This window comes from Serinus canaria, chromosome 14, assembly GCF_022539315.1.
Source record: "Serinus canaria isolate serCan28SL12 chromosome 14, serCan2020, whole genome shotgun sequence".
Lineage (NCBI taxonomy): Eukaryota > Metazoa > Chordata > Aves > Passeriformes > Fringillidae > Serinus > Serinus canaria.
The window spans coordinates 14231898-14244349 of record NC_066328.1 but is presented as its reverse complement, the minus strand read 5'-3'; the positions used below and the strand labels follow the sequence as shown (position 1 = coordinate 14244349).

At 44.9% G+C, this 12452-nt stretch overlaps 1 protein-coding gene across 6 annotated transcripts in view; it reads right to left on the bottom strand.

The window, feature by feature from the left end:
• Positions 1-12452, bottom strand: part of EPN2 (epsin 2) — a 55148-nt gene that overhangs the window by 5294 nt on the left and 37402 nt on the right. For 5 of the 6 annotated variants that reach the window (XM_030229780.2, XM_050980130.1, XM_050980129.1 and 2 more), the window contains 6 exons: positions 8241-8353; positions 6388-6480; positions 5920-6103; positions 3187-3360; positions 1607-1699; positions 548-763 (listed from right to left, as the gene is read on the bottom strand). In XM_030229780.2, coding sequence (XP_030085640.2) covers positions 548-763; positions 1607-1699; positions 3187-3360; positions 5920-6103; positions 6388-6480; positions 8241-8353 — 873 coding nt within the window. The remainder of the gene's footprint in view (positions 1-547; positions 764-1606; positions 1700-3186; positions 3361-5919; positions 6104-6387; positions 6481-8240; positions 8354-12452) is intronic. The other variant, XM_050980133.1, reaches the window with a different exon arrangement.

Genomic DNA, 12452 nt, shown 5'->3' with positions numbered 1-12452 from the left:
CTGAGGATGTGTTTTCAGATCAAAACTGGCTCACTGTGGCAGCCTGAGACAGACTAACCAGCAGCTCACTCAACTACCCTGCAGAGTTTGCTCTCTGGGACCTCAGGCTGCAGTCAGAGACCTCCTGTGCCTGCTGCAGCTCCAGGAAAAGGGCAACTCCAACCTTCTTCCACAGGAAACTCCTACCTGTTACCTTCCCAAGGCAATCTTACCTGTTTTGACAAAATCCAGCTGGAGTTCAGCCGTTTTTAACAACCCTAAACTTTCTAACACAGATAATTCTGAGTGAGGGGAACTGCTGGAATCAAGTTCAGCTGCAGACCAAGAGCAGAGACTTTGTGTTTTCAGGGACTGCCACTGTGCTGGGTGAGCCCAGGATGCCTCCCTGAGACCCTCCTGCTCTTGCTCATGATCTGTTGGCTGAAGTAACCAACAAAACCAAGCCCCAATCACCCATCTTTAACCCCACCAGCAGCAAGCTGGGCAGAGTTTCCCTGCAGGAAGGGAAAGCTCAAACAGGAACGTGAAGGATTGTACAGAAACCAACCTGGTGCCAAGAATGGGTTCAGAGAAGTAACAGGTTGTGGTGGCTTGGACACCAGAGAGTCCAGGTTCACCAGGGCAGCGTTGGGGCCCAGGAAGGACTCGGGGGTTTTCCGGGCCGTGCTCTGCTTGCCTGATGTCCCACTCGAGTGCTGGGACTCAAAGAGATCAGGACTCGTGGTACCACTGTGCTGAGAGGGCAGAGTGGAACCTGATTCAGCTGCAACAACACAAAGGGACAAACAGAACTCCTGGTTAATGCACAGAGCCAGGCAGAGAGAAGCCTGACGGGTGTGAGAGCAGAGATGCTTTATGCTAAGTTGGTGTTAGTCAGGGCTCAGTGTTTCAGGCTGTTACACCCTCTCAGCATGCAAGCAGGTCAATGTCCTTTAGCAGAGCATGAAGAAGCTACAGTCAGAGTTGCAGTGCTCTACTGCTGGAATTCCCACAGCTTTGCTGCTCCAGGTGGGACTCACAGGCTCCAAGGAACAGATACTCCAAAGCCTTGGCTCGTGCCCTGGCCCTACACCACTGCTGTGCCCTTCCTAGCTGGATTCCACCCAGGGTTGTCTCCTCAAAAAGCCCAGCTGTGCTTCAGGCAGAACCATCCTGAGAGCAATGGTATTACAGCTCTGGCAGGGTTTGGCAGTTCTGATTTACTGACCATTGACCAGAGGCAAAATAAATTAGATTATTCACAGAAGGTATTTTCTCATCTTCCTACTGGAATTTACACATCTGAGAGATTCAGTCAGCATGGTTCTGGTTGAGTCTCTGAGCATAAGCCCTGCTCCAAACATGCTGGACACTGGAAATTAGGAAGTCCAACAAATTTCTGGGTCAGTGCAGCAAAAGGTCACACGGTGCAATTGCATGGACTGCAAAAGGCCCATTCCCCACGAGTTCATGCACAGGCCAAAGTGGGAACAAGAAGCTTTTACTGCTGCATCATCACTTCCTTCCCTTTGTGAAAACTGATTTTTTCAATAAAATTTAAGAACAGAGACATTTGTTGCCGTGACTGTCACCCAACCTGTCCACATGCTAAGAACTTGATTCGTACCTGGCTTTTTGGAAGTTCGAAGTGTGTCAAATTCAGAAAAATCATCTTTAACTGTACCATTCAAATTACTGAAGAGGTCAAAAGATGTACTTCCTGTTCAAAACAACAAGACAGCCCTGTCATTAACACATCTTTGGTTGCATCACACAGCTGATCCTCCTGGAGGCGATTCCTGACCCATTCCTGTTACCAAGAAGCCACCACAGGCTCCAGGGCAGCAGCTGGGAGTGCTCCTACTCTGAGCTGGGAGAAGGAGAATGTCACAGAATTGTCCTTTGTGTCAGCATGGAACAGCTAAATCAGAGCAGTTTGCTTTTGGATCAGTGTAGGGCACACCTGAGCACGCTGGGGTTTGGCTGATTGAGTGTCTGCATTAGAGACAAGCAGATCTTGCTGTGGAAGGAGAGAACAGAAATGGATTTACAGCCTCAACTATCAAGTGTTAATGGGCCCTCAAGGAAACACCACCAGTGATGATTTCATTTCTGCTTCCCAAGTGGAAAGGAGGAGGAATGCCAGAGCAGAGGGTGTGGAGATGGCAAAGCCCCGTTAGCTGAAGCACCAGCACTCACCCAGAGCCTGCAATCAATGAAACACCACCATGTCCAAATGTGGACACACTCTTACCTCAGACTGGAGGCACAAAAACACCACCCAAGTGATCAGCACTCACACTCCTGAACAGCTTTAAGGTTTGTTTCAGTTAATTTTTAATTAGCTGAAATGTTTTCTTAGTTTACTTTTAACCTTCAGGACATTTCAAGCAAGAAGAGCACAAGATGACAAACCCCACGAGAAGGTGAAAATTGAATATAAAACCAATATTTATCAAGAACAAAGAGCCACCATAGCTAAAGGCTCATTACACAATGCTCCAGTTATTGCCCTTTGCCCAGGGAAAGCTGCTTAGAGAAGTTTTTGCAGCACTCAGATCCCTTTGTCTGCTGTATTCTGGGATGAATGATGAGCAGAAAATGCATTTTGGATGCTTTTAGCCACGGTGCCAATATGAAAATGCCAGGTATTAGCACTCATCAAGGCTCTATTAGTTACAGAGCATGGAGAGACAATTACAGCAGCACCTTCTGCATCTTTGCCAGGGCTCAGGGAGGGTTTCACACACTCAGTCTGAAGGAACAAACCTTCATTTGCACCTCTAAAAGTCTCCTCCGAGCTGCTCAACCTGTCAATCTACATCTGCAGAGACATCCATCTGCAGAGCTATTTATCATGAGGAAAGGTGAAATCAGAGTATCATTCACTGCCAGAAATTAAGTCCTTGTCTAATTAGAGATAAAACCCAAGAGCAGCAGCAGTCCCAAGTGCTCAGCAGGCAGCCACAAATACCAGGAGGAGACGTAGAAGGGACAGAGCAGGAAGCAGGACCTCAAATTCAGAGCTGGCAGTCCAAATAATTACATTTCAATTTCTTTTTCCTGCTGGTTATTACAAGTCCCTTTAATTTTGAAGACCAATTCAGCCAATTGTCCAGCTTCTTTGAACCACACAATGCAAGAAAACCATTTGGACTTCTTCTCATTACTCAAACAAGATGGATATGGGATGAGAATATTGCTCACCAGAAGTAGAGAGAGGTTTGTTTGCAGGTGTTGATCCCCAAGGATCCACAGAAGATTTTGCTGCAGTAGAAGATGGCTGAGCAGGAGCCCAAGGGTCCACATTTTTGGCCAGAGGCTGAGCTGTGGATCCTGCTGGTGCTGCCCAAGGGTCAACAGAAGCAGCTGGTTTGGCACCTGCAAGAAGAATCAGCGGGAAGAGAAGTCAGTGCAGCTTCCCTCTGGAAAGCTTTCCTTGGACACTGAGCCCTCCCAGGAGCCTTTCCTTGGACACTGACCCCTCCCAGGAGCCTTTCCTTGGACACTGACCCCTCCCAGGAGCCTTTCCTCCCAATTAACACTGAGCATTAATGGGAGCAGCAGCTCAGCACCAGCCACTCCCAGCATTTATCACACTCTGACCAACAACAGCACCAGGAAATTCTGGGCAAGGCAGAGGAATAAACAATTCCCCTCTCTGAACCTGGATACAAATACCTGCAGTTCCAACAAGAAAACAAACTTGCCTTTGTTGCTGACATTGCCACCACAAGTGACAATCCCTGGCTGGAGGTGACCTAAATCACAGGGTCTATTTATGAACTCAGGGGAAAGTGAGTTTATAAAAAGCCCCAAGGTAAAAGGTGTGAGATACACAACATTAACCCTTGGACAAAGGAGTCTGTAAGATGCAGAGGGAATGTTTCCCAACTCTTTTAACCCCACTGTTATTTTATAAAAATATAATCAGCTCCCCTGAGCCAGCTGTGCTTTTTTATTCCTATTTCTAAGCACTCCTGACACAAATCTGAGCTGCCCACTGACACCCCTTTATTCTTTTTAACCCAATGCCAGGGGATGCATTTAACCCATATGCTCAGGGTTCTCATTTTTACTGGAAGATGCTGACAACTCCTCATTCCTACAAATTCAACCACCAAAGGTTCAATTCCCAAATGAGGATTTTATAACCCAAGAGAGCAGGACAGAATCACCCACATGCAACAACCCTGACCTTCAATATCCTGCAGGTTTCAAATTACAACTGAAAATTATTTCAGCTTTTAAAACTCCATTCAACCCCCCCTGGCATCCCAATATTCCTGTACATCAGGAATGCTGCACACAGTGGCACAAATTCCAGCTGGAATTTTGGGTTTTGTTCCAGCAGCAGGCACGTGGTCACTACAGCTCCAGTGCAGGAAATGCCAAAACTCTCCAAGGAAGCCCCATTATTCCCACACCAGCACTCCCATTTCCTTCATCTGTCCCCAGTGCCACACTAATGACAGCATTTCCCATCACCAGCAGCTTCCCAAAATGTCCTTTCTTCCCTAAAAGGAGCACTCAAAATGAGAGAGTTCGGGAAAATCCCTTCCTGGAGCTTCCATCAGCTCCACTGGAACAGCACAGCACTGGCAGGATTTGGGAATTGCAGATTCATGAGTCTTTTTTTTTTAGCAGCAAATTCATGAACTTGCATCTTGGAGACTATTGCTGGGAGAATCCAGCAGGCTGGAAGCTGGGACTGTGCTGTGGTGAAAGAAAGCTGGGAAGCACTGAGGAGATGCTACAGCTGGAACTGGTGCAAGGAAAATCCTGTCAGAGGGTGACACATCAGGCTGGAGATTTGAGGAAAGGGCATTTTGGTTGCTTTAAGCCATGGAAATATAAACTGAATGGCCTCAGGGCCCAAAATCTGGGCTTTTCCTCAGTTCCTATCACCAAAAAAAAGCAGGTGACACTTGGAATGATGACCTGGCAGTTGGCCCAGGAGCTTTGTAGGTGCCTTTAATGCCATCATGAGAAGGGGAAAAATCCCCAAACAAGGCATTTCATCATTAAACTTTCAATTTTTCATCAGGAATCGGATGGTGGTGTGTGGATTGCAAATGTCCTGGAAGCACTTTAGAGCAGAGGTTGTAGAATCACCAGCCTGAAGCAGAACTGACAGAACAAAGCTGTCAACCTTCATGGAAAAGCTTCATCAAGATTTGCACAGAAACTCCCTGCCCTTCAAAAAAAGTCAAAAATTCCAACCAAAAAACAGATCCAGCTCTTGCTCCAAGGGCAACACTGTGAGAAACCATCCACTCTACTACCTTGGACAGGCTGAGGCTGACCCAGACACAGGCAGCAACACACACACAAACAAACAAAATACCACACAAAAATTTGGCTTAGTTGCTCTTTAAAATGTGAAACACTGCACCTTTCCCTTCAGAAATATTCCATGGATTTAGCACTGGAATCCTACTGAACACAAAGTATTTTAAATGGCAACCTGAATGGTTTTGTCTGCTATGAAAATCTTCATTTAAGTTATTTAATCCTTTTGGTTCTGACCATACACAAACACATTACAATTCTCTAGGAGCAACTTAGGATGTGATAATTCAGACTGATGGCCTTCCTAAGCTCAGCACCTTGCCTAAATATCAGAATAAATTCTGGGAATAGTCTAAACCCATGGCACTGGAGACAACCAGCAGTGAGACATGAGCTGGATAAGTTGGTTTTGCTGTAAAGACAACAGAAATGCCACTCTCCTCTTCCTTAGGATTCAAACTGCCCACACAAAAACCCAACTGCTTAAAAAAAAAGCAACTGCCACTAGTGCCAGCTTGGAAATGAGGAATTTAGTGAAATGAATGAAAATGGACTCAGACACGAGTACAACACTGAGGAACTTGGCAGTGCTCAAAGTTAAGAAGCAAACCCTCTGAAATGCCAGTGCTCCTGGCAGTCTGCTCTCACCAAATGATTGCCAGGGGTCGGAGGCAGGGGCTGCAGCTGTGGATCCTCCCCAGGGATCCGTGGGGTTGGCAGCAGCAGCAGCAGCAGCAGCAGCAGCAGCAGCAGGAGGCCCCCAGGGCTCGCTCTTGGCCGGGGCCGGTGCCGAGGAGGGCAGGGCATCCATCAGGTCCAACAAGGTGGTGTGCTGAGGGCAGGAAGAAGCTGAGCTTTACTCAAGAGCCTTGCCAGGCTGAAGTACAAACCCGTGAGAGTGAAGAAGCAATTATTGTTATTATTAGCATTATTTTTATTTTTCCTTTTACACGCCTGCATCGACTAGCTCCAAATTTAACCCACATGGAAGAAGCTTTAAGCTACACGACAAAGCAAACCCAAAAGCACGAAAGAGCTCAGTATAAAGCTAAGTTTGTGTTACTGTATTTCAGCTTTTGGCAGCAAAACCGGGAATTTCTTAGGCCAAGGCACTACCTCCTTCTTTTTGGGAATTTTAATTGTGTCTCTGCGACTCTCCTCCAGAGCCATCTGTAATCTCAGATCGTCCCCGCGTCTGAGGCGCTCCTCCTGCAAAGGAAACCAACACTGGTGACACCGAGCTCCTGGGAGCTGCTGCTCCCTGCAGGGCTCCAGCCCTGCCCCTGTGCTCCACAGGCTGCATTTCCACACAGCACACACCAGGCACAGCAGTTTTCCTGGGATTCTTGCCTCGGGAGCACCCCGACCCTGCTGTGGTCACTGCTGGTTGGGATTTACCCTGGTGTTGTTTCATCCTTTCCAAAATTCTCTTAGAAACACCAGAGAACTTAAGGTGAACGAGCTATTTTTAAACTGGCATCATGGTTTTTCAGCATTCAGATCACCACTGAGGGCTGCAGGGAACTGAACTGAGGTTTTCCTTGCTTTTGTTCACTTCCCTCCACGCTGGTGCAAGCTGCACCAAGGGAATCAAGCCTTGCCAACTCCAGGTGTAATGTGAAGGTTTAAACTCCTGTAACTACAATGTTTATGCCACATTCAACTCCTTTAAATCTCTGCTTGCATCATGTCTCTCAGAAGTTGACTAATCCCCCAGCTTGTCATTTCTGAAGCTACTTCAAATGCTGAGATTCTGATTTATATTTCAGTTCCCTTTATTGCTCAAGAATGGTAAAGTTTACTGGGTGACAGTTTCCCCTTCCAAGCACTCACGCTGAACATGCAGCTGTAAACTAAACTGTTACAGGAATCCTCTAAAAGGTTCCAGGCACTCAGCATGGCTGACTTGAATTTCCACTCAGACTTTGTCATGCATTCAAATGCAGTCATTTGATCCAAATTTACCCCAAATTCAGAATGAAGCTCCTGAGAATTAGCACACTGACATAACTCAGGTGACAGATCAGGAGTCAATTTCTTCAAAGCAATTTTTTTAATATATTCTGGTACTTTGTGTCAGGTCACCCTCCTGTTCCAGAAACTGCCACCAAACGAACAGACTGTTCCAAATTCCACTGCAATCAGAATTCTCTGGCATTAATGAAGATTTCAGGACCAGTCATGCTTTCAGCTCTTCCTAACTGAAAACATCTTCAGGAATGTGATGATTAACATCCTCCCACACAAAGTCTTCTCTCAAAGTGACTGTCATCTTCCACTAGGCTCAACAGCTTGGAGCCTGAAGTTACTTTAAAAAGAGATTTTAAGAATAATAATAATTAAAAAAAAACCCCATCCCACATGCAGGATTCTACCTGGAGCAAAGCCAAGCTGCCATAAATAAAATAAAAGAAAATAAATTAAATAAAATGAAATAAGATAAAATAAAAAAAATAAGAGAAACTAAGATAAAATAAAATAATCAATAAAAGACAAAAGAAAAAATAAGATGAAGATAAAATAAACCAAAATTTTGAAAAATAAGATAAGATAAAAATAGAATGGAAGGGAAAGTCGTAAGATAAAATAAAATAAATAAATAAAATAAAAATAAAAAATAAGAGAAAGTAATATAAAATAAAGTAAAATTAAAAAAAACAAGATAAACCAAGATAAAATAAAATAATAAAGAAAATTTAAAAGAAAAAATAAAATTAAAAAAGAAAACAAAATAACAAATAAAATATAATAAAATAAAAAATAAAATAAGATAAAAATAAGAAAAGACTAACATAAAAAAGAAAATATAAAAAAAAAATAAAATAAAAATAAAATAAAATAAAATAAAATAAAAAAATAAAATAAAATAAAATAAAATAAAATAAAATAAAATATAAAATCCAACCAAAGCAGCTGCAGTGTGAACTCTCCAAGCACGGACACTTTGGAAGACCTACAGGGGCACCGACCTGCTCCGCCACCTCCCGGCTCATGGCCAGCGCCAGCTGCAGCTGCAGCTCCTCCTCTCCGCTGGTCTGGGGCCGCGCCTGCTCCAGCTCCGAGGACACCCGCGGGGAGGTCGCTGTGGGCAGACAAAAGCCAAAAGAGAGAACGTTCAGCACGGCAAACTGCAGGGGATGGGGCTCAGACTGGGCACAGCACCCTGCAGGGGATGGGGCTCAGACTGGGCACAGCACCCTGCAGGGGATGGGGCACAGACTGGGCACAGCACCCTGCAGGGGATGGGGCACAGCACCCTGCAGGAGATGGGGCACAGACTGGGCACAGCACCCTGCAGGAGATGGGGCACAGACTGGGCACAGCACCCTGCAGGAGATGGGGCTCAGCACCCTGCAGGGGATGGGGCTCAGCACCCTGCAGGAGATGGGGCAGGCTCGGCTCCTGCACCCCGTGTTTGGTGGCAGAGCTCCCCCAGGGTGAAGAGGTTGTGAAAAATGCTGATTTTATGATTGGCTTTTAGCAAATATTCAAATGAATATTATATGTGTTGTGTTAGAAAGTGATGCTGTATTATCTCTTCAGTAGTGTGTTAAATATAGTTTTAGGTTATAAAAAATGCTAAAATAGAAACTATGCTATGTAGGATACTTTTTTTTTTAAAGAAAGGACTCGCACCAGATAGCAGCCACGGGGCACTTAAGTCTTACAGAGAAAAAGAATTTTATTGCCCTCTTATCAGAAGAAATTAACTTCTTCCTACCTCGAAATTGCTGTCAGGATTACCAGGAAGAAGCTGACACTGCCCTGACAGAATCCTGTGTTTGAATGGAATTTATGCACCCTGGATGAGGTGTATGAATATGCAACAGGCTGTGGTTTTTAAGGGTTAATCCTCTGGGTCCTTCTTTGGGCTTGTGCTGCCCAGAAAAGGTACCTGGACTGTCTGTAACTCTTTGGTTCTGTTGTCTCATATTGTCCTAATTCAAACTGTCCAAATCATTATTACTCTAATTCTATTACTATTTTTATAACCATTTTATTGCTATTAAACTTTTAAAATTTTAAAAACAAGTGATTGGCGTTTTTCACAAGGTGAAGCTTCTGCCAAGGCTGAGGGGATCATTTAGCTCTGCATGGCAGTTCAGCTGCTTTAAGGGAAAATATCCCTGGAAAATCAAAGGGTTTTTATAGGGCTGTGGTACCAAGAAGTACCCACAGCTCATGTTGGAGTGTATCAGAGCTCCTGACTTAAAAATTCATTGTTGAAGGAAACATTTGTGAGTATTTCTTCCATCTTCCAGTGTCAGGAAGGATCTGCTGGGAGTGGGCCAATATCAGGGTAAAACTGGATACCACCCACTTTTCTGTAAAATAATACAGTCTTAATGGGAAGATAAAGAACTATTCTTAACTGCTGAGCAGGCTTGGGGATAAACACACCAGCTATTCAGGCTCCAAACTGACACAAATACAGGATCACTCTCTGCTAAAGAGGAGTCTGCTAAGGGGGCTGGGGGGGTTGGGTGGTTTCTGGGCTTGGCTGGGGTTTTTTGGGGGTATCTCCTCCTGTCCTCTTCAAGGAACAGTCAACCTTGACAGCTGAAAGATGCAATTTCTCAACACACAAAGCAACTTTCAGTGATGGTTTCACTCCAGGAGCATGTGAAATTCCCATCCTACACCACCAGCAGGTTTAGCACTACACAGTAATTAAACAATTTTGTGCTCACCCTCTCTCAGACAATTCCTTAACATCCAAATCATTCACACAGAAATTCTACCTCGCCTTGGCCAGGAAGTTTGTATTTAGTGGCTGGACTGATGATTAGTTTGGCAAAATATATATTGACATTTAATACATTTAACTGAATGTTTCTAACTAGTGTGTCAAGCTCCAAGAAATCGAGTTTCTTCCTACCAGGTCAGCTGGGCATGTGAAAATGACATTGCCAAATTTGGTTTGAAAACCACTTTTTCATCACTACTTTAATCCTCCAAACATTCCACAGTCTTGTCTCTCTCCTGGAGTTTCACGCCAAAATGATATCACAAAACAAGTGGAACTTTCTCATCCAGCAGGCCAGAAGGAAGGGGACTCTCCACAAACAAGGAATGACCTTTCCTCCTTCCCACCACACCCCGAGGTGCCCTCCCACCTCATCTGCTTCTAAAGACATAAACTAATTTATCACCCACAATGATTCTTCCACCTTGTGCTGATCCTGAAGCTCTCAAGCCAACCTTACTTCAATTAAGATGCTACTCATAGCTCAATTCTATTACTCTTTCACACTTTCTCATATAAAATAATTAAATTTAGCCTGGTTGATGAGTACTTACTGCTCCAACAGTCACTGCCAGGCTCTCCAATGTATTACATTAAAAATATGATGATTAAAGCATGTGATAATTCCCAGCCACTCACCTAATACAGGTGATAAATTAGCACTAATTCTAATCATTCTAATCCAAAATGGACGATTTTAAACCAGGATGGAGGTGGAAACACTCCCCTTTGGAGCCCAGAGAATGTTTTCTATTTGTCTTTGCCAGAAGAAGATGGAGCAGTTTATGGCTGTCAAATACCTCAGGCTTGGAAATATCAGAGAGAAAAAAACTATTTCAGATAAAGGGGCAAGAATTCATGGTATAAACTGGCCATGAATGGATCTGAGATGCAGATGGAGAAGAGCAGTTTTGCAGCAGGATTAGAGAAGGAAAGAGTCCTGACTGGTTTAAAACCAGAGCCTGGGACACATGGGACACCAGCAGAGTCACCTGAGAACAGATGGCACCTGGAGCAGGAGCAGGGAGGGACCTTCTGCTCTGCTGGGCTTTGAACTGTGGGGGGGAAATGGGATTTCCTGCATTTCCTGCATCTCAGCTTTTCCATCTCTGCTCACATCCCTGCACTCCACAACAGCCAGGAGCCTGATGGCAGAGTGACATTAAAATTAAAATGATGCAAAATGGGTTCGATTCCATTGCTCCTCCTCCCATTTCCACACAAGGGACTTGCTGACCTCGCTGCCCAGTGCATTCCTGCCTGGAAGAGCTGTTAAAAGCAGGGATTGCATCCCACTCCAAGCCCTCCCTGGCTCTGCACTCCCAGGCAGGCATGGGAAGGGCTGGCTTGGCTTTGGCAGGGAGCTCCAGGAGCTCCCAGAGGTGCCAAGAGCAGCAGCTCTGGGATCCCCAGGTGCATACCATGGGCTCACACGCACACAGGTCATTCCTTCCCTCTTCTAGGCTTTCCAGCAATTCATTCTACTTGTTTTCACTAACTCTAAAAGGTATTTCCAGCTCCTTTTCACTTAAAATAAAAGGGGAAAATGTCCATTTGAAGTTCTTCCTTGGGCCTCAAGAAAAAACCCAACTATAGGAATGTTGCTGTTTTCCATGTAAGCCTCTGCAGTGTTATAAAACCATGCCAGCACTTTTCCTTTCTTTCTTTTTTGAAAAGGATTAAGGGAAATTCAAAACACCATTCCTGGGAGTAACCTGACAAGTTTTACCTCAGATTCCTGTCCAGATGGGCCTCATCCTGCTGAAAGGTCAGAATTGCCAGGATCCAGCAGAAAGGTGACAGCCTTAGGGGCAGGATGGTGGCACACAAGGTATCCCTCATCCCCAGCACATGACAGCCAACTCCCATGTTTATGTAAGATGGGACTCAACAGATCAATTCTGACCTGCTGAGCCCTGCTGTGCTGGGAATTTGGGCATCCCAGTCCCTCCAGGAGCAAATGTGTGGGATCTGTTCCTGCAGGGAGCACAGGGCTGGCTGCTCAAGGAAATCATCTGGAGGCTCAGTTAATCACTAAAGGAGGATTCTGCTGCACCATCTGTGCCTGGCCAGGCTGGGACAGCTCCCAGACACATCTATTGATAATTTCCTACATTTTGGCTCTATTAAAAGGCCTCTGTAGCTGGTTATAGATCTGGCTGAGTTAAAGTGAAATACAGGACAGAGAGCTGCATTAATAATAAAAGTCAGACTGTATTTTCACTCAGGATCCTGTGCTTGGGCTTTGGGGCTGGTTTTGTTATTTCTGGGTTTTTTCTTTAATGTCAGAGTTCCTAATTTGCAGGTGGAATTCTGAAGACCAGAATTCAGCTCTCAGTCACACTGGCTCAGAATGAAAAGCTGCTTCCTCACACACTCAGTGAATCTACATCTAAAACCAAAAGTGACTTGAAAAACTGAAATAGTATCAAGG